Here is a 22,098-nt window from a genome sequence, read left to right on the forward strand (position 1 = left end):
GGTATGGAAAAACCCTCGAGAAGACATTAAGACAGTTCTGGTGGCCTTCGATCAGACTAGACCTTCGTCGCTGGGTTTCCGAATGCTCTACATGCAATCAGATGAAGTCGGATCGTCAACAACCACAGGGACTGCTGCGACCCATGCCTACACCCGCTCTCCCATGGGAAAGGTTTTCGGTTGATTTCATTGTGGGTCTTCCCGAAGATCAGGGGAAAACAGCCATAGTGGTAGTGGTGGATTACCTGACCAAAATGGGGCACTTCATAGCCTGTCGACAGGTACCAACGGCAGGGCAGCTAGCACACCTACTCCTAGTACATGTAGTAAGGGTACACGGGCTACCCAGGGACATAGTGTCCGATAGGGGAGCGCAGTTTACAGCATGTTTTTGGAAAACGTGGTGCTCAGAGCTGCAGATCAAGTCCTCACTCTCTACCAGTTTCCACCCCCAAACCGACGGACAAACGGAGAGGCTGAATCAAACCCTGAAGCAGTATCTTCGTTGTTACGTCCAAAACAATTCTGATGCGTGGGTGGATTGGTTGTGGGTAGCGGAAATCGCTTACAACAGTACTCAGCACTCTTCGACACTACATACGCCTTTTTTTTGTTCGTATGGGCATCATCCACGGTTTGATCCTATGTTGTTGCCGAATACGAACACAAAAATACCGGAGGTCAGGGAGAGGCTGTTGCGGGTTCGCAAGGTGCTCCTGGCCACACGCAACAATCTGAGCAGAGCCAAGGCCAGCTACAAAGCGCAGGCAGATAAACACCGCAGGCCGAACCCTGTGTACAAGAAGGGGGATTTGGTGTGGTTGTCCACCAAGCACATCAAATTCAAGAAACACAGTGTATTTAATCCCCGTTTCATTGGACCATACAGAGTGGTAAAACACGTCAACCCTGTTGCTGTGAAATTGAGGTTACCTGCCCACTTTCGGATCCACCCTGTTTTCCATGTGTCACTCTTGAAGCCCTCTCTCTGTCCCGTACGCCGTGCTCCCCTGCCTATATGGGTACAGCAGGAAAGGGAATATGAGGTTCAGAAGATCTTAGATTCCAAAATGGTGAGGGGGCGCCTATACTACCTGATCTCTTGGAAGGGCTATGGTCCGGAGGAGAACTCCTGGGAATCGGCTGGGGCAGTCCACGCGCCCAGCCTGGTCGCCCGGTTTCACCGTTTGTGTCCGGACCGTCCTGCACCCGGGGCTGTCCCCTTGTGAGGGGGGATGTACTGTCAGGTTTCGTATGCCCCGTGGGGCCACAAGTCACAAACAGGCTGAAAAACTGCGCTCCACGCACACCGCATACCTGTGAAACTACATTCCCCGACAGGCAATGGGCGGAGACGTGAAGAAAGCACGGAAGTGCGCAACACGCAAACAAAAGAAGCCCATGCAATCGCGGCTTTGCCAATAATTCTTGGTGACGAGCGGAGGACGGTTTGTGAGCTGTTGGTAGCGGTAAGAAAGCTGATTTATTCCGAAATTTCCTGTGTTCAGAGGCGCGCTGCGCCTGAACTGTGTTATCCGCGCTAGTAGCGTGGAGCCGCTTGGGACTTCTCATTCTTTCTCTCGGATGAGGGGAGGAAGCGGAAGCGCTATCGAACTTGGGGAGATTGTCAAAAGAGCCACGCAGGAATAGTGGCAAATGGTTCACAAGCGGTGTTTTCCTCTCGGATGAGGGGGTTTGACCAGTTCACCGCTGGTGTACTTCTTGGCAGTTTTCACTGGGTAACGAGGCAGTGACCTCGTGAGAACATTGGTTGCTTATAAACTTTGTGCTGATAAATGGGTGTGGTGTTTGAACACTCGTTTACCTAAAGACCTACGGTTCATGTGAAGCCTAACAGTGGATCAAGTGCATAATTGCTTATTTATCCTTTGGAAGCTCGTTTTTTCACAATTGTTGTTCATCCTTTATTTTGCTCAGGAGACACAAAAGGGGTACCAAAATCAGAGGGATTAAGCACCACCTTTAAAGAATGTTTATAACATGTATTAGGTAGGTGGGTCGGTCCTCCCTGTATACAAACGTCACCCACAATAGTCAGGAGTCTCAGGAGGTAACTTTATGTTTGATTATTTCACAGTTGGGTGAGAGTGCCTGGTACCACCTCAAGACGTGTCTTCTCGAGATACAATCCTTGTATCTTCCTTTACAGGTATGAGTGAGGGGTTGTAAGGAGTTCTAGGTGATACGGGGACAACTACAAACGTGGGGTGGTTCAAGCAGGGGGGGTTTCTCTAAACAAGTTGTTATTTGTCGTTGCAGATCTCCCTCCCTGCTGTCCCCTTCCTTTCCCTCCCCGGTTGGACTCCCTCGGTTGTTTGTGTTTCATACTTCAGACACTGAGGCCGTTCATAGGGGAGGTTATAGGCATAGCAACACAGCCCCGAAGAGGCCAGAAAGCAGAGCCTGACAGTTAATGCCTTATACCTAGATATGTTATGTGCCTAGGGGGGGCTCATACCTTGATTTATGCTGGTGTATGCGCCGTGTGATCCTGCCCGATGCCATGTTAGGATGCCTGCATGCTCCCGATTCGTGCTAAGGCTATTGAGGCCACTGAAGTATTGTTGATATGCTTCAGATTCACATGCTTATGCCTATGGAGTTGCCTCATGTAGAAGGTTAAGGCCTAATGTCATGCCATGGTGTTTTTTTATTGCAGGGTTGAGGCGAATGTGATTTATGCCCACAGGTTTAGGCCTGACGACAACACTGTGGTGCTAATGTTCTTACAGTGATGCTGAAAATGTTTTGCCCCTAAGGTTACGGCTGACGGACTCTTCATCTATTCCTTGCACCTACCTTTATTCCACTTTCTCTTGTGATGGTTCTGGCAGCGGCCCGATTGGCCCTGCCCTGTAAATAGTCCCCCTCTGTACAGGACTACTGGGTGCCGGTTGGCACCGTGTTCACCCGTGATTACCTCTTGCTGTGTTGTACATAATACACAAGGTATTTTTTTTACCTAACCTTGTGTAGCGTCTCTTTTTGGAATGTACCATGTGTGTCGCCTGTGTGTACTGTGCGGATGCTTTAGACATTTCCTCTGGAGTTTGGAACGCCTGCTCTGCACCACGCTACCCCATTTCTAACACCACCATTCCCAACAGTTGCATAAATACTCGAGCCGTAAGTGACGGAGTGGGTTGAAATTTGAGAATGAGCGCCTGAATGTTTCGAATTCTGGCTGCATTGGGATACGCTAGAGCTGTCCGAGTATCTAGAGTGGGTCCTATGTAATCCTGAACTTTGTTTGGCTGAAGATGTGATTTTAACACATTGACTGAGAACCCTAGCTGTTGAAGCAACTGAATGATTACCGAAGTGTGCTTGCAACATTGCTGATATGTGCTGGCTTTGATGAGCCAGTCATCCAGATAGGGAAAGACATGTATGCTTCGTCTTCTGAGATGCGCAGCTGTGACTGCCAGACATTTTGTGAAGACTCTGGGGGCAGTGGTGACTCCGAATGGGAGCACTTTGAATTGGTAGTGTTGACCTGCTACCACAAACCTGAGAAATGTGCGGTGAGCCGGATGGATTGGAATATGAAAGTAGGCATCTTTTAAATCTAGAGTAGAAAGAAAACCGCCCTTTTGCAAAAGAGGCAGTATTTGTTGCAGTGTTACGATGTGGAAGTGGTCTGACTGTATGTAAAGTTTGAGATCTCTGAGATCCAATATGTGTCTCAGAGAGCCGTCCTTTTTTAGAATTAGAAAGTAAAAGGAGTACATGCCCGACCCTTGATGCTGCGGTGGTACGGACTCTATGGCTTGTTTTAGTAGCAGGGATTTCGCTTCCTGTTTGAGAAGGTCTAGGTGATCCGGTGAAAGTCTGTGTGGCTTTGAGGGAATGTTTGGAGGTGTGTTAATGAACTCCAGGCAGTAACCAGAAAGGATAATTGGCAGTCTGTTGTTATTGACTGCCACTTTGGTAGAAACTGTGACAAGTTGTCCCCCTACAGGTGTTAAGTGGTCGGGAGGAACTATGGTTGGATGGCGAGGTACGGGTATTGGAACCTCTACCTCTGCCCTTGCCTTTGTTCCCTCTGTAATAGCCTTGAAAGAAATCCTTGTAACCCGAGGGCTGGTTATTGCCCTTGTAGGTGGACGCAGTGTCAGAGGAAGTATTTTTAGATCCTGCTCGATAAAAGGAGCGACAAAAGGAACCACGCCCTTTTGGAGACTGAAGTGCGCCAATGGATTTAGCCACTTTAGTAGCCTACTTCATTTTATCCAATGAAGTGTCTCCCACTGGCCCAAAAAGGTGTTCCTTATCAAAGGGTGTGTGTTGTATGGAAGTTTGAACCTTCATTTTAAACCCGGATATGCATAGCCAGGCGTGTCTTCCTAGAAAGAACACTAGTGTTTACCACTCTGGCAGATGTATCGGCAGCATCTAGGAATCATCTAATTTGGTTGTTAGACATTAACTGCCCCTCAAGAACCAGGTCTTGCACTTTTTATGTTCTTGAGGGAGAAACTGGATGAGCTGCTCCATTTCATACCAGAGTACGCGGTCATAGCGTGCTAGCAACAACTGTGTATTGGAAATACGCCAGAAGTTAGCAGCCTGGGAGGTTATCCTTTTCCCTGAAGCATCAAGGAGTTTAGATTCTTTATCTGGTGGTGGTGCGTCTCCAGCAGTCTGGGAGTTTGCCTTTTTCCGTGCGTTAGAAACTACTGGTGCATCTAATGGCAGGTGACCTTTTATGTAGACTGGATCTGATGGGGCAGACTTGTATTTTTTATCTACCCTTGGAGTAAGGATACCTGACCTAATCGGATCCTTAAAAATGTTGTCTACATGTCTGGTCATGCCTTTTAACATGGGCAACATGTGTGTATTGTGTGTTGTGTAGTGTTTCGAAAAGGAAGTCCTTTTCAAGGGATTCTCTGTGTAGAAGGACTTCATGGTAATTAGCCACTCTACTTAACAAATCGACAAATCCTACACTGTCATCTGTTGGAGAGGGCCTGGTAGGATATATGTCCGGGTCTTTGTCAGTGAGAGAATCAGTATTATAGTCATCATTATTATCCCCATCACACTGATTGTCAGGTGTGTGTTGTGGTGAGTGCTCAGGTGAAGTTGGCAGAGGTATAGTCTGGGGTAGAGAAGGTGAAGGAAGAGGAAGGGGGTGGGGTTTGTCCCGACAGCTCTCTTCTTCAATGGCATGTGGTATTCATCTTCTCTAGTAGCACCTCTCTTTAAAGTCACTTTAGTGGTAATAAGTCCAGTCTTTGGGTGTATAACCCAAAAATGTTGTTTCAGATCCGGTTTGTCGTGCGGATCACCGAAAGCATGTTTGTGGGTGACTTCGGCGTCTCCATGTGTTTCGGCGCCGATGACTTTTTTGGCCAGAGTTTTCAGATCCGAAATTTGCTTTGGTGCCAATGGAGGATGTTCGGTGCCAGACTTTTTATTCTGAAGACTTTTTACTATGCTTCGGTGCTGAGCCCAAAGGCGAGGTTTCTGAAGCTTGTTCTCTGCGCCCATCGGGGCCCGAGGACGCAGGTTGGTCTGGAGCCTTTTTCTTCTGTGGAAGTGTAAGGTGGGGCGAGGTAGGGACTGTACTCACGGTACGTTGTCCATGCGGGATGTCTTCATCCTCCTCAGAGCTGTCTTCCGAAACAAAGATGTTTCCCTGATCTTAATCGGCTCTGATGGGCTTGTTGCCTGCCCGCTCGTCCAATTTAGGTCCGAATAGGTCCGGAATGGAACCTGTTTGTTGTCTCTGCATGTCGCTTCGTCGGGCCCGACGATTGCAAAGAGTCTTCTTGGAGCGGAAAGCTCAGCGTGCATCGTTGTCGGGTTACATCCACAAGTTGCACACCTCGTGCGAGTTGAGTGCCTTCGGTATTTCGAGTGGCACCGAGGACAGAACTTAAAAGGACTTTGTTCCATCGCCTGCGAGTCAACCAGGGGCTAGTCCTGACAGCCTACCACCGGCTCTCTGATCGAAATTTTCATTAGGAATCACGATCTGCGAAGAAGGTGGAACGCGAACGGAAACAATACAGTTGAGTGTGAATGTGACACGCACCGAGAAGGACCGAAGGATTGACGTCGAACCGGAGCGCAGCGAGTTACATCCGAACCCGATAGCGGAAAAAAATAATCTGAAGATGAAATCGATGACCATGCGCACTGTCACCTAAGGGAGGAGTCACCTACCTCATGACTAGGGAAAACTTCTTCCAGAAAAACAAAGTGCAAACATCCGGACCCAACACTACATGGCGATCTTATGCAAAGCATGTGATCTACAGCTCATATGCCTCGAACATAACATTACACGGAACATCAAAACAAATTGATTTTAAACTTACAAGGCAGTAGCCAGACTGAAGCATGCAGTATTTATTAATGTGGCCAGCACAATTTCATGATAAGAAGCATATGGGTAATATCCAAGAGGATGGATGAGAACCACGTCACCAAACACTATAATATTCAGCTGTAAAAGAAACGTGGTTTGTGGTGTTTTTCTGCTTTTGAACAATTAATATTGTCATCCCTATTTTGTTCCCTCAATTTTGATCATCAGTTTTCTATTAAAATTTCACCAAGGCCCTTGTTTACGAGTGGTCTAGTATTTGATGTGATGTTTGTCATACCTGATAAATTCACATGCCTCGAACATTACAATAACCTAGGGATCGTGGTTTATCAGGTTTAACCATGATCCCTACATTAAACGTCTCCAATTACAAGTTACCGCATAATAATCTGGAATAGTATGCAGATTTTGTTGCTTTCTGAGGTAAAATCTGCATTCTCTGTAATTACCAGACATTTTTCCCCAGGTGAATTTTGAGAGGTTGCACCTGCCAAATATTTACCTTAGACAAATGCAAGGAAGATTACCCCACGTGGAATTCTCTGCATTTCTTGTAATTCTACAGGGTCAACCCACATATCATTATGGATAGAGAATCGTAAAGATGGCCAATCCTTCATCCACATTGAAAGAGGTTCTCTGATTTCACTTCTCTCGATTTAAACCTGCACTTGTTGCCAAGAGGTATCTTCCCTCATCTTCGGGTACCAGTTTGTAGTGTCTTTTTTAAGAGCGCTTTGAGAAAAGTAAAGAAGCTGCAAAGTGGTTTAAGGAAAGAGAAGACTATTCCTATAATCTGGTAACACCAAGAAGGAGCAGGTTAAGGAAAGTCTTAACATTGACTCTCCAGCTTTTATTTAAAATCCCTCCTCACAGCTTTCAGTCACTTACATTTACTCTACTAGTCAATGGTGGTTAAAGTGAGGCCAAAAGAACACTCAGCTATTTAAGTAGATGGTGGAGTGGCAGTTTCCAGGAGAGTGTCTGTATTTTAAGATCACTACATTCAATTTGTGCACATTTTCTGATGCAGTCTATAAAGTTGCACAACTACACAGGTTGTGAATGTTGGACGGTTAAGGGGGATACGTATATAAGCTGCAATTCAGATGAGAATCTATTGTATTTCTATGAGATCAATGGTTTGGTTTGGTTTGAGGTACTTCAATGAACAGCTTTCAATAAATATGCATTCATGTTATGTTATGTTAATAAAGCATTTGTTAAGCGCACTATCACCGATTAGTTTCTTGGCGCTAAGATCAACAGTAACATAAACGTGGATGAGGGGTGGGGAGTTATTGAAATGCTTGTCTGTAGAGCCAGGTCTTCAATGCTTTTCGAAATGAGAGGAGGTCTTGGCAGGTCCGGATCTCAAGAGGGAAGGTGTTCCACAAGCAGGAGGCAAGTGTTGCAAACCTACGGCCTCCAGAACGCTTAAGTTTGAAAGGGAGCGTCTGGAGGAGGCCCTGGTGGAGTGAGCGGAGGTTGCGAGATGGTACGTACCTGGTGATTAGTTGGTCAATGAATTTGGGATCAAAGATCATACATCCTGTTTTAAAGGCACAGCGTTGGGTGACAGCAAGCCAGTGCAGTTTCATGAGTAGGGCAGTGGCTGCATGCCACCTCGGTTGATTCAAAATCAACCTCGCGGCATAGTTCTGTACCATCTGGAGACGTTTAGATAGGTAGCTGGGGAGACCTAGATAAATGGAATTCGCGTAATCCAGATGGGACAGAACAGTGGCGATCACGACCTGGGTGATTGCCTCCGAAGTGAGTAGACGCCAGACCTTTCGAAATGTTTTTAACTGAAAAAAGCATTTGGAGACCACCTGGCCCACTTGTGCTTTTAATGAGAGATCGCAGTCCACGGTGACCCCAAGTGTTTTAGCCGATGGTGAAGGGGACGGGGCTTTCCCTAGCTCTAATGGGCAATAGTGGGGGCCCCAGTGCTTGGCGCAGTCCCCAGTAAGGACCAACTCGTTTTTTCCTGGGTTCAGTTTCAGCTGGTTTTGGTCCATCCAGGATTTGATGAACCTCATGGTCGACTGGAAGTGCAAGATGGAGTTTTCAGTGTTGTCGATAGTGAAGAGTAACTGTAAATCATCTGCATAGTTGAAAACCCTCACCTGCTCGTCTCTAAGGGTCTGGATCAGAGGGAGGATGTATAGATTGAATAGGTGGGGTGACAGGGAGGAGCCCTGTGGCACTCCACATGTAATGGACTGTTTGGCACCAGCTAGGTCTCCCAGGCGTACTGCTTGAGTGCGATTCTCTAAAAAGGACCTCAGCCAGCAGGCCGCCGTGTCCCGTATGCCGGCCTGTCCAACACGGTCGATCAAGATGTTGTGATCGACCGTGTCGAACGCGGACGACAGGTCCAGGAGCACCAGAGCCTGAGGGGAACGTCTATCAGCGGAGTCCCGCAGCGTGTCCAGGACTGTGGTTACTATTGCCTCAGTTGAATGTGCCGGCCGAAATCCAGCCTGGTGGGGGTCAAAGCAGCAAGACTCCTCAAGGAAGTTAGAGAGGCATTTAGCCACGTGGGCCTCCAGGACTTTTGCCAAATAGGGCAATAAGGAAATGGGCCGGTAGTTAGCCTTACAAGCTGGGTCAGCCCCGGGTTTCTTCAGGAGCGGTATGACCGTGGCTTATTTAAACGTTAAAGGAACTATGCCGGAAGTCAGGGAGTCATAAACACTCTTTCAGGATGTAGGGGGGGGCAGCTGTCCGAGGGGGAACCGGATTTTACTCTTGTCAGTAGTTCCAGAAACTGGTCCTGGGTTATGGGCGAGAAACTACTAAGGGTCTCAGGTCTCATCTTGATTGCCATACCGGTAGTGATTTGGATCGCCGGTTGGGGAATGCTAGCTTTAATGTCTGCTATTTTGTCGCTAAAGTAGTGTTGAGTGAGTCACAGAGAGACTGGGTGGGAGTTATCTTGGGGCGGACATTGTCGAAATTCGTCAATTCATTAAGGATAGACAAAATATCCTTAGATCTATTTGAAGATTTTAGGATTCGGGAAGAAAAATAAGCCGCCTTTGCAGCAGAGATGGCATTCATGTACTCCTTTCTGACCCTAGTGTATTTGATATTTAACTCAGGGTCGTAGTCACGGCGCCATTGGCGTTCAAACTGCCGCAGAGCCGATTTCCTGGATTTTAAATCAGAGGAGAACCATCTATTGGCATCAGCTCGCCGTGCCAGTCTGACTTTTTTGTAAGGGGCGTGAAGATCACTAGCAGCTTGTAGCCAGCCTGTGAGAGTGGATACCGAAGAATTGATATCACTATGAAGGAGAGGAGTGGTATTAGCTAGTGATTGTAGAAATGCAGTTTTATCCATTGCATTCCAGTTCCTAGCTAGCCCGCCGGTGGCTGGCATGGTAGTCCTAGCGGGGACGAAGCATAATTGGAATTTGAGGATTAGATGGTCTGACCAGAGACATTGCAGCATTTTCGGGGGTTGTTACACAGGTGGTGTTGGTCCACACCTGGTCTAGGATGTGACCCTTGCAGTGGGTAGGGGAGAGCAGTTTAAGTTATACATGAGGTCAATCAGTTCGGCCGATTGAGGGCCCTCCAAGGGATCATTAAACCAGTAGTTTAGGTCACCTACTAGGAAGATCCTGGCATGGTCGAGTGCTAGATTAGCAACTTGATCGCTCAGGGCCATAGGGAATGATGGCATCGAGTTGGGGGGTCTATACAAGAGGACACATGCTATCGTCGTGTGGGTGGTGGCAATTTTTAACACTAGGTTGTCTGTGTTTACTAACGTGAAGCAGGTCAGAGTGGTGACATCCAGATTTGAGCGGATAATTGCCACAACTCCTCCACCCCCTTTCCCCGCGACACGGTCTGCAAGAATAATGTAGTAATTAGGTGGAAGAGCCGCTATTATATCGGGGGCGGAATCAGTGGTTAACCACGTTTCCGTAAGTAGGAGAATGTCCGGTTTCTCCGTGTCCAGCAAAAGGAAAATGTCCATTTGGTGTTTTACTAGGGAACGGGTATTTAAATAAAGGATAGTAAGCAAAGGGGGAAGTGGCTCAGAATGCACCTGATTGTTTACAGGGGCTATCAGAGGACTTCCCTGGTTCAGAATGCCATACTTGCAGAGCCGACTGAGTGTCTCCGTCGGTAAGTGGCCCTGACCATTGTTATTGTATTCTATAAGGTCGACCCTGGGATAGTGGATAGGTCGGCCGGCATGGGCTGCCCCTAGTCCCGGCTGGTCGCGGACGGGCGCAGACGGGCTTGTCTTTGGCGCGTCTTCGGCGCGCCGTCGACGCGCCCGCAGCGCTCGTCCGCTGCGCTTCCTGGGTGGGGGGTTCATATTGTAGACGTAGACGTAGGGGTGGGAGGGGCCGAGCACTGTGCCGCTCGCTTGCTCCTCACCTAAGATGGTGGCTTAAGCTCTAGACCCCGGCAGCGCCTAATCATGAGTATTATAAAATGCTACATGTTACCTTTCGATTACTTTTCAATTCGCACACCACTCACAAAGGGTGCTTCCACTCATGACAGGCCAAACAAAAGGATCTGCAACAGGCGGGATCCTCCAAGCATCTACGACGTCCTTTCCAGAACTTGCCATATCGTCAGTGTCACATCCTGTGGAAGTCAGCTGGATTGTGCGCAGATTAAACTTCACAATCTACAAGAAGGTCATGCTGCCCTGCTTTCCCCCAACTGAGAATCTACAAGACGTTCTGCAGTGGTCCTTGTCCAATCAGTAGTAGGAGAATGAGCTTGTAGATCCTTTTCAAAGGTCAAATCAGAGGTTTGCGCGTACCCGAGGTAGCACCTTCTAACCACTTTCACACTATTTTAAATAACCTAACTACTAAAACAATTAGGTGCTTAAACAACAAAGTAATTTACAGTGGCAAAAATTGTTGCGTCTGAAGGATCACACATAGAGTTACCAACATTAAGGCCAAGGTCTGTGCCACACCGTAAAGTGAAAACCTTCAGCTGCAAGCATGACGACTCTGCCCAAGTTCTTTCATACATGCAACAATGTTTAAACTTTACCTTAAATGTTCTGCTTGCACTTGCAGACGTTCTGGTAGGGTGGCCTCCTGAGTTTAATCCTGGTGAAGGTAATTCCCCTTTGGACCAAGTGAGATTTGGCTCTCCTTCAAACTGCATAGTGATGTTTTTAACATTTTCTAAACATATTGTAAAAATGAAAATAGAAAAAAACATAAATCATTCAGACTCTGCACCTCCCACCTACAATTGCTCAATATGAAACATGTCATTCAGTGCACAGACAATAAGAGAAAGAGAGAAGGGCGGGAACCGAAGGATTCATTTAGAGAAAAACATTTGTGAATTATGTCCAGTTTTTTGTGTGCTACTGAGCATAAACAATACATTTATAAATATGACACTATGAGAGTTTGATTAGGGATGACCAACTCTCATCCTATTGAAACTGTCTTTGTCTTTTAATAATGTGGACAAGCAATCAGTTAGCTTGTCTTTAAACAACTGTGGGTGACAGAACAGGTAGTGTCATGAATTACTTTCTTTTTAACAGTACAAAAAGATACCCACAGGTTTGCTCGTCATCTATAAATACCAAATATTAACTGCGAGGCTCCTCAGAGATCCGCATTCTAACCTCTACGTTTTAATGATCACCTGCAGCAGTTGAGGAGGGCTAAGTAGGCTGAAACGGGTCCGAGTTTGCTTTTGTTCCCATCTGGAGTTGGGCCTGGCCTGGCAGTTCAGGCTGGACTGTGTGATACGGTGGGAGAAAAATGATGAACTGGAATGTAGCCTGAGAGATCACCAGTGGTTGAGATTAATCGATACATTCCTTCTATCATCATGCTGTCTGTTGCCCTAAGTGCTACGGGTTTGCCCAAAAAGGATCCATGCTCACAGTGCCCCAAGACTCAAACTACACCTCATAGAAGAGGCGTAAGTGAGCCGAAAGAGGTCTGGGGTTGCTTGTGTTCCCATCTGGGGGCACCTGGCTTGGCAATTGGGGATGGACTGTTCCCATTGGAGCAGGACCAGGACTGATTTGCATATGGGTGGTCTCTGTCTAGAGTGACACACTGGGCAAAAACTGATAGTGATGACTATTGTATGAATGCAGTTGACAACTGATTTCGCCTCCAGATCGAGGATGGCTCTGGGTCTCATGTTAAAAGGTCAGCGTGTTTATCAGCTTTTGATCAAGGAAATGTAAATGACCTTTAATAGACATATAGCTGAAATTCTGGTGATGTTTCACTCTGTTCTTTCCAAGTAGCTGCTCATAGACAACCTAGCAGCCAAGGATCACACCATACCCCGTCAGTAAGTAAGGCTAGAATTCTAAGGATCCACTTTAACTTTAAACTCTCCTTCAAGTTACAGCCTAAAGTAGTTCATGGAGAGTTCAACCATCTAATAATTGCAGGATCCATGTGCAACAACCTACTAACCCTAGTTCGCGAAGTAGCGCTACGCGTAACTATGCAAAGTGCATTTCGCACTACGCGAGCTAAGCGTAGCACTACGCAAACTGCATAGTAGCATGTTCGCACTGTGCAAGATGCCGATTTCAATGATTGCACAGTGCGGACAAGCACTGTGCAATCATTGAAAACGGCATCTTGCACAGTGCGAGCTGTACTTTTCTGCCGCTCGAGTATATTTTTACTCGAGCGGCAGCTTTCTCAACGCGGACTGGTAGTTTCTCATCGCAAGCCGTCGCTAGCATGCGCGACCACTCGCAATGAGAAACCTGACCTCCCCGTGTTGAGAATCTTGTCGGGAGGATTATTTTCAACGCTCACGATCGGCAACTTGATGTTGCTGATCGCGAACAAGGAAAAAGTCTCACCAGGATGTCATTTTGCTTGCTCGCGGCAGCCAACTTGACGTTGAGGACCGCGAGCAAGCAAAAAATGACTGCTGCACTACGCTACGCGTGTTTGCACTGTGCTACATGCAGTTCGCGTAGTGCGAAGTTGCGCAAGGAATATGCTACTTAACAGTATGCATCTGTTCTTGGCATGTAGAGCTGCAGAGTCGTATACTGTGCATTAGATCGCCACATGGTGTTGGGCTCGGATGATTGCAGGTTGTTGTCTTCTTGGAAGAAGTCTTTGTAGTCACAAGATAGGTGACTCCTCCCTTGGACAATACTGCGCATGGTCATCGACTCCATCCTCAGATTGTTTTTCGCCATGATGGGAAATGATGGAGTTAGTAGGAGTAAAGATAAAGAAAGGATGTCCATGCGTGTGCATCTAAATAGGATGATAACTGGAACGGATACAAGTCCCGGGGAGGCGGGCGGGCGTATACGACTCTGCAGCTCTACATGCCAAGAACAGATGCATACTAGTAAGTATCATATTCCGTTCGAGGCATATGAGCTGCAGATCGTATACTGTGCATCGATTGTGCAGTAGTGTCTCCCCTAGCGGTGGTCGCCTGTATCCGTTGCAGTATTTTGAAAAAGTGTTCTAAGGACAGCTTGGCCTACTGCAGCTTGCTGCTTGGCTTACACATCAACACAGTAGTGTTTAGTGAAGGTGTGTATTGTAGACCATGTGGCTGCCTTGCATATGTTCTCTAGTGGTATATTTCCTAAGAAAGCCATAGAGGCTCCTAGTTTGCGAGTAGAGTGTGCTCTAGGAGGAACTGCTAGTGTACGTTTAGCCTTTTGATAGCATATTTGTATACACTTTACAATCCACCTGGCAATTCCCCCCTTAGAGATGGGGTTGCCTTTGTGTGAAGGAGAGAAAGATACAAATAATTGTTTTGTCTTTCTGAAGGTTTTAGTCCTATTTGTGTAGTATAACAGGGCTCTTCTAACATCTAAGGTGTGTAAAGCCCTTCCTGCAACAGAGTCCGGGATTTGAAAAAACACAGGTAACTCTACTGATTGGTTTAGGTGAAAAGGAGTAATAACCTTTGGCAGGAATTTTGGATTAGGTCTAAGAACCACTTTGTTAGTGTGTATCTGAAAAAATTGTTCTTGTATTGTGAATGCTTGTATTTCGCTAACTCTCCTGAGAGAGGTGATGGCCACAAGAACAGCAGTTTTCCATGTTAGGAACTGTAATTCACACTTATGTAAAGGCTCGAAAGGGGGTCCCATAAGTCTTGTAAGGACCACGTTTAGGTTCCATACTGGAGCAGGTGGTAACCTAGGTGGGATTATACGTTTTAATCCTTCCATAAAAGCTTTGATAGCAGGTACTCTGAATAGAGATAGATGTTGTCTATTCTGTAAATAGGCTGCTATTGCTGACAGATGCAGTCTTATGGAAGAATAAGCTAAATTGGACCTTTGTAGGTGTAGATGGTAGCAAATGATATTTTGCATGGAAACATCCAGCGGATCAATGTGATTATTGTTGCAATATATCGCAAATCTTTTCCACTTAGCGGTATAACACGCTCTGGTCGTGGGTTTTCTAGCCTCTTTGATTATATTCATACAGTCTGGTGGTAGGTTTAAGTAACCAAACTCTAAGACTTCAGGAGCCAGATTGCCAAATTCAGTTGGCTTGGTTCTGGGTGTCTATTTCTCCATGGTTCTGTGTTACCAGGGAGGGCGTAAGCTTTAATTTTTGATGTGGAACTAGTGAGAGATCTAGTAGTGTGGTGAACCACTGCTGGCGTGCCCATGTGGGCGCTACTAGTATCAGTTTGAGAGACTGTTGTCTGAGTTTGCGCACTACTAGTGGAATGAGTGGGAGAGGCGGAAAAGCATACGCAAATCTGCCTGACCAGTTCATCCATATTGCATTCCCCTCCGACCTTGGGTGTGGAAACCTGGTGGCGATGGTTGGGCATTTTGTGTTCTCGTGGGTGGCAAACAGATCTATTTGTGGATGCCCCCACATTTGGAAGAATGGCTGAAGAACTTGTGGATGTATCTGCCATTCGTGAATTTGTTGTGACTGTCGACTCAACAGATCTGCTATCTGATTGTGAATTCCTGGAAGGTGCTCTACTGTCAGAAGTATGTTTTGAGGAATGGCCCATCTCCAAATGTTCTGTGCAAGCTGGGACAATTGCAGAGAGTGTGTGTCCCCCTGTTATTGTATATAGTACATGGCTGTCATATTGTCCGTCCGGATCAAAACAGCTTTGTTTTGTACTTGTACTTGAAATGTTTTGAGTGCTAGGAATATTGCTAGCAGCTCTAGATGGTTGATATGGAACAGTTTTTGTTGGTTGTTCCATTGGCCTTGTGTGGTATAATGTAGGAGAAGGGCTCCCCATCCTGTGAGGGATGCGTCTGTTGTGAGCACTATCTGTGGAACAGGCTCTAGGAACGGTCGTCCCTTTGTCAAATTTTTGGTGTTCCACCATTGCAGAGAGAGATATGTATGGCTGTCCACCAACACAAGGTCTGTGAGCTGACCTTGAGCCCGATTCCATTGTTGTGCTAGACATTCTTGTAATGGTCGTATTTGCAGTCTTGCATTTGGCACTATAAAGATGCAAAATGCCATCATTCCTATTAGTCTCATGAACACCTTGGCTTGGAGAGACTGCTGGTGTTGAAAAATGGAGACTGAGGTCTGAATGCTCTGTATCCTGGCTGGACTGGGATACGCTTGAACTGTAGATGTGTCTATGGTAGCTCCTAGATACTGATGAACGTGTGAAGGCTCTAGGTGCGACTTGGTGTAGTTTATGGTAAACCCTAATTCGTGAAGTGTCTGAATTGTTTGCTTTGTGTGACGGGCACATTGACTGTATGATTTTGCTTTTATGAGCCAATCGTCTAGGTAAGGGAAGACGTGTATCTGTTGTCTTCTGAGATGTGCCGCTACTACTGCTAAGCACTTTGTGAACACTCGTGGTGCTGTTGTGACCCCGAATGGAAGGACTTTGAATTGATAGTGCTGTCCTTGTATGACAAACCTTAGGTACTTCCTGTGAGCAGGATGTATAGGAATGTGAAAGTAGGCGTCCTTTAGGTCTAGTGTTGAAAGGAAATCGCCTTCTTGTAGTAGTGGGAGTACTTGCTGCAGAGTGATCATGTGGAAATGATCTGACTGTATGTAATGGTTGAGTGGCCTGAAGTCGAGGATTGGCCTTAGTGTCCCGTCCTTTTTGAATTGGGAAGTACAGGGAGTAAACTCCTGTTCCTTGTTCCTCTAAAGGAACTACTTGTATAGCATCCTTTTGTAGAAGTGCTAGAACTTCTTGTTGAAGTAGGGTAATATGGTCTGTGGACATTGGACGCTGCCTGGGAGGTACGTTTGGGGGGGCTGCTGTGAGTTCTAAGCAGTAACCATGTTGGATAATTTGTCTTACCCACCTGTCTGCTGTAATGGAATTCCAGACAGGTAGGAACTGTGATAATCTGCCCCCCACAGGGGTGGAATGCTGTGGGGGAGTCAGAGGGAGGTCACTGTTTGGGAGTGGAAGAGGAGCGGTTGTTGTTATTACCTCTACCTCTTCCCTTGTTATTATTTCCTCTGTATCCTCCTCTGAAGTAGCTCTTTTTAGAGGAGGTCTGTGTATTTATTTTAAAAGATGACGTTGTGTCTGCGCCGGTTTGATTTGAGCCTCCTCTATAGAAGGAGCGGCGAAAAGAACTTCTAGTCTGTGTGGATTGTAATGCACCCATAGACTTAGCTGTGTCTGTGTCCTTTTTCATTTTTTCCAGTGTGTTGTCTACCTCGGGACCGAACAATTGTTTTTGATTGAAGGGCTGGTTCAAGATGGTAGTCTGTACCTCGGTTTTAAAACCTGAAATGCGTAGGCACGCATGTCGTCTGAGTATGACACTGGTATTGACTGCCCTGGATGCTGTGTCCGCTACATCTAGTGCACATTTGATTGAGGCATTGGATATTACCTTGCCTTCCTGTATGAGCTCTGTTGCCTGATCTTTGTACTGATATGGGAGGGGCTCCATTAGTTTTTCTAGTTGGTCGTAGTGCGCCCTATCATGGGGTGAGAGCAGTGCTTGTGTGTTTGCTATGCGCCATATGTTTGTTGCTTGCGCAGCAATCCTTTTCCCTGACGCATCAATAACTTTAGATTCTTTGTCAGGCGGGGGCGTGTCGCCAGAAGTCTGGGAATTGGCTCTTTTTCGTGTATTAGACACTACTAAAGAGTCTAGTGGCAGATGTCCCTTAATATAGACTGGAATAGATGGTGCTGGTCTGTATTTCTTTTCAACTCTTGGATTTAGTACTCTACCGCGTACCGGGTCTTTAAATATTTCTGGAGCATGTTTAATGACTCCTTTGATCATAGGTAATATTTGTTAGACCTTTGTGACTGCTCAAATGTATCCAGTAAAAAATCCTCATCAATGGCATCAGAGTGCATTGAAACCCCGTGGTAAAGGGCTGCCCTATTCAATAAATGATTAAACCCAATAGTATCCTCTGGAGGGGAAGGTTTTGTTGGGTAAGACTGTGGATCAGGAATGTCGGGCGCATTGTGTGGTGTGAAGTCATACATGTCATCGTCCTTAGGATATTCAGGATTGACATCCTCATCTAAGGGGTCTTCTTGTGGTATGTCATCTCCCCCACCTATATCATACTCCTCATCAGTGGGGTGTGATGATGCAGGAGATTGAACAGGAAAAACTGTAGGTTCAATGTAATGAGGGATAGGAGAGGAAGAAGGTGAAGGAGAGGAAGGTTGCATTGGGGAAGTTGGACAGTCCTTCTTTTTGGCAGGAACCACAGGTCGAAGTGGTGTTTCTGCTGGTCTCTTTTTATAAGGAATAGCCACTACATGTCCAGTTTTTGGGTTCACATGGACTTTCCTTTGTTTAGGATCTGGCTTAAACAGTTGTTCCTCCTCTACAACTTTCTTTGGCGTCGTTTTTTTCGGTGCTGATAGGGGTTATTTCGTATGTTTTGCTTTAGGAGGCGTTATTGAGTCCTTTGGCAAAGTTTTCGGTGCCGAAGGTGGTTTCCGCTTGGTAAGAATCTTTGGTACCGAGGTTGGAGATTTTGGAGTAGAGACACGTCTCGTTGGCCTTGCGGCGTCGGACTCTGGCTTCCCATCTTTATTTTTGGAACCGGAAGGCTTCGGAGTCGGAGCTTTTTTCGGATCCGGTACAGCCTTAGGCTTCGGCACCGATGTGTCTTTTGGTTTGGGTGCCAAAGGATCTTTGTCTTTGGGCACCGAATGGCGTTTTGGCTTCGGTGTCGAGGAATCCTTCGGTACCGAAGGATGTGTGTGCTTCGGTGCCAATGGGAGAGGTGGAATTGGCACGCGTGGTCTTGTCGGTGCCGAGGCACCGGAAGGCGCAGTTGTTTTCCTTGAAGTCGAGCCCGAAGGCGGGGCGTCGGAGGGGGTATTTTGGTCTCGACTGGGCCTATGGGCGGAGTGCTGACCGTTGCCTTTGGTTTGAGTAGTGTTTGTTGTGCAGGGACAGAGGTACTCACGGGTTGTCGAGATGGAATCGAATCGTCCGAGTCCTCTGCCCCGATATGATCTGGAGATCAGGCGAGTCTTCCTCGGCGACGAGTGGAGCCTCGTCCTCGGAGATATCTTCGAGTTGGTCCTCGTCCTAGGAGACGTTTTCTTCGACGACCTCCTCCTCAAAGTGCTGGTGCCGATCTCCTCCGGTGCTGGTGCTGATCTCCTCATCTGGTGTCGACGCGCCCTCCGATCCCGAATTGTCTTCTTCGATCGGAAGGATGCACAACCTGTGCAGGTCGACTCGTCGTGTTCCGGCGATAGACAAGAGGTTGCAGACCTCGTGATGGTCGCTATGAGGGAACTTTGCTCGACATACCGGGCATCTCTTGAATGGAGTTCTGTCCATGAGGCGTAGGCCGTACAGCGCCAATAGGCCCAGCGGCTCGCGTCGACGCACCGGGATGTAGTTGATGTCGAAAGTTGTTTATTCGATGTCTATAATGTTTGTTATAAAGTTGTTCACTTCGAAGTTGCAGAAAAAGTATTTTCTAGCTGGAGCGGAAAACTTTCATCCGAACCCAGTGGTGGAAAAAACAATCTGAGGATGGAGTCGATGACCATGCGCAGTATTGTCCAAGGGAGGAGTCACCTATCTCGTGACTACAAAGACTTCTTCCAAGAAGACAACAACTTGCAATCATCCGAGCCCAACACCAGGTGGCGATCTAATGCACAGTATACGATCTGCAGCTCATATGCCTCGAACACTATGTTACGCGAGCGTAGCATAGTGCTTTACACAGGGTTAGTTGTGAATCTAAGGCTCACACATTGCTTCCTCAAAACTAGTCATTCTCTTAGAGCACGCCTTTGGGCAGACACTTTGAATTATCTATTTATTTCATGACAGTTAGGATCCAGGACATTATACATACAATGTTTACGTTAAACAGTAATGAATACATACTAAAAAGTGAGCAATGCTGTGTTAGGTGGCTGCATGCCATGATGAGCGAAAGGCTGTTTGATAGGACAGGTTACACCTCGATGAATGAGTTTAGATAGTGTTCGGCTGCTGAGCACGCTACTCCTGACCCTGATCAAGTTGAATCCCAAATTTATCATTTTTATATCGGTCCATGCCTAAAATTATCAGCAATAGGATTTGGTATTACATATCAGGTGTAGCAAAGAGGAGAAAGTTACATTAAGTGTTTTTTAACTTCCTAACAAGAAGGCTGCTGTTGCCACCACACTTTCCTGGGCCACAGGACTACAGAGCCCAGCATCCCTTGGGGCTGACGACGGCAGCAGAGCGAACCAGGAGGCACTTAAATGTGTGGCAGGGCTCCGGCTGCGTGGGCGTTCCAAGCATGTCAGCGACCGGCGGAGGCAGGGCAGGGCCACCCCTCTTGGTTGTCTGCAAAGGTGCCCCAGAGCAGTGGTAGAAGTGGCGGGATCGGATGGGCACGGCGTGCCCCTACTTTTACATTTAACTCAGTCTGTTCCCCTACTTCTTTATTTTAAAAATGCGTCCCAGGACGGCAGGGATGGTCTGAATGTAAAAAGTATTGCGTGATGGTCCAGCCCTGTGTGATGCAGATTAATGAAGGCCTCCGAAGTCGCCAAAACCTCCACCCCTTCCCCTCTATATCTGAGGCCACACTGTAGGAGAAGTGTTTCACTGTAGGAGTAATCAATCAGCAGCGAAACCGGCTTCCTTTGGTGGCCTTGCTGCTGCAGTGATTTACACCTCATTTAGTGAGTAGGCCTGCCCCCACTGTGAACATAACAATGGTCACATCAGGATGCATTTTCGGCACCACCCTTGACCTCATCTGCTCTTTATCTGCTCACTCAGACTGACAAAGCCACCCGCCACAAGTAAAGGAAGAGCACTCCAGGTGTGGAATTTGTGCCCTAACATTGGCGCTTTTAAAAATAAGCATTTGCAATGCAATAGGTTTCGTATTTGCGAAATTGTAAGCTATTGGCATTGTAAATGACAATGCCTTTTATTTATTTGTTTTCAAAACCAACACAGATGAAAGGTTTGTCATTTACAATGCCAATAGCTTAAAGTCTTGCAAATATGAGACCTATTCCACTGTTAATGCTTGGCTATGTTTGTGAAGAGCAAACCTTGACAAACTTGTATACTGAGCGCTGTTTAGTAAATTTGAAGTTAAGAAATCACATACAAAGAAAATCACAATATACAAGTTAAAACAGGAAACAAAGCAGGAATTTAAAACGTACAGAGAACACAAGGGGTTCCCATACAAATTATTATGATCTCTTTCCAACTGCACCGACCCTTATAAACCTTCTCATGAAGCAATGTACAAAATCTGCCCTGAAAAAAACCATTACAGACACATGGTCAGCAGTTATTGAACTGAACTGCCTCACTGCACTTCTATTAATTACAAATAGTTTCACTGGGACCCGGTTGGAAGCATTAGGCAATGCTATCGTTAACAGCAAAGAAAAAGGTTTAAAAGGTGACAACAAAAAAAAGGCAAGAAGAACCAACGTTGCCCAGCTGGATTTTGGAATAGGCTAAAAACAAAATGGAGAACTTCTAAGTTCACTGCAGCTACACCGGAGAATTGGGATCTATTAGTCTATATTGATTTAAACTGGTATTTGTGTTTAACCAGTACAAAATCCCTTCTCAATTACATACATTATTTATTTTATACATTTTGTATTTTATCATATGTACAATAATACACGATAAACAACTAATAGGATGTAAATGAATCCAGTTTAAACAACTTCATAACTGTTCAAGTATAACCATTTATAATTGTTCAAGTAGAATTTTCACCACGGTCAGCCACCTGACCACAAACTAACAATTTAAAGCTTAACAAAGGTTGATTCTAAACAAGTTTTGACAATTCACAGAACTACTGTATGAAATAATAGTATTTGTTTAATGTGGTGACCACTCTGACATGGCATACAGCACACAAGGTCTGACAGCCCTCTACCCCAGGAAATCCACACAAAGTAGTGAGCCAGCCACACATTGGGTGAATGTGAGAAAGTGCCATCTTTCTTGCCTTGGTATGCCCCCACTTTTTTCTGAACTGCTAATGTGCTTTGACTGAGTGTGCCCTGGGTTCCTGCCAACCAGGTACCCAGGGCCTGTGTTCCTTCCCTAAAACAGTGTTGAAATTAAAACCCAATTGGCATCTCTGGCCACCTATCAGCCCCTAGTAAATGGTACCCTAGGCACCCAGGGCATGGTGACCAGAGAAGACCCCTGAGGATTGCAGCACTTATTGTGCCACCCTCAGGGGCCCTCTACTCTGACACCCACACACTGCCTATGCAGGCTGAGTGTCT

At 46.4% G+C, this 22,098-nt stretch overlaps 1 protein-coding gene across 2 annotated transcripts in view; it reads right to left on the minus strand.

Moving 5' to 3' along the window:
* LOC144828139 (E3 ubiquitin-protein ligase DTX3L-like) overlaps nt 1–22,098 on the minus strand; it is an 814,092-nt gene that overhangs the window by 518,881 nt on the left and 273,113 nt on the right. The window contains exon 4 of one of the 2 annotated variants that reach the window (XM_078686255.1): nt 11,407–11,543. The exons of the other annotated variant lie outside the window; for it this stretch is intronic. Within the exon in view, the coding sequence (XP_078542381.1) occupies nt 11,407–11,543 (137 nt within the window). The remainder of the gene's footprint in view (nt 1–11,406; nt 11,544–22,098) is intronic. 2 annotated transcript variants of the gene reach the window in all.

Source organism: Lissotriton helveticus, chromosome 1_1 (genome assembly GCF_964261635.1).
Source record: "Lissotriton helveticus chromosome 1_1, aLisHel1.1, whole genome shotgun sequence".
In the NCBI taxonomy this organism is placed as follows: Eukaryota; Metazoa; Chordata; class Amphibia; order Caudata; family Salamandridae; genus Lissotriton; species Lissotriton helveticus.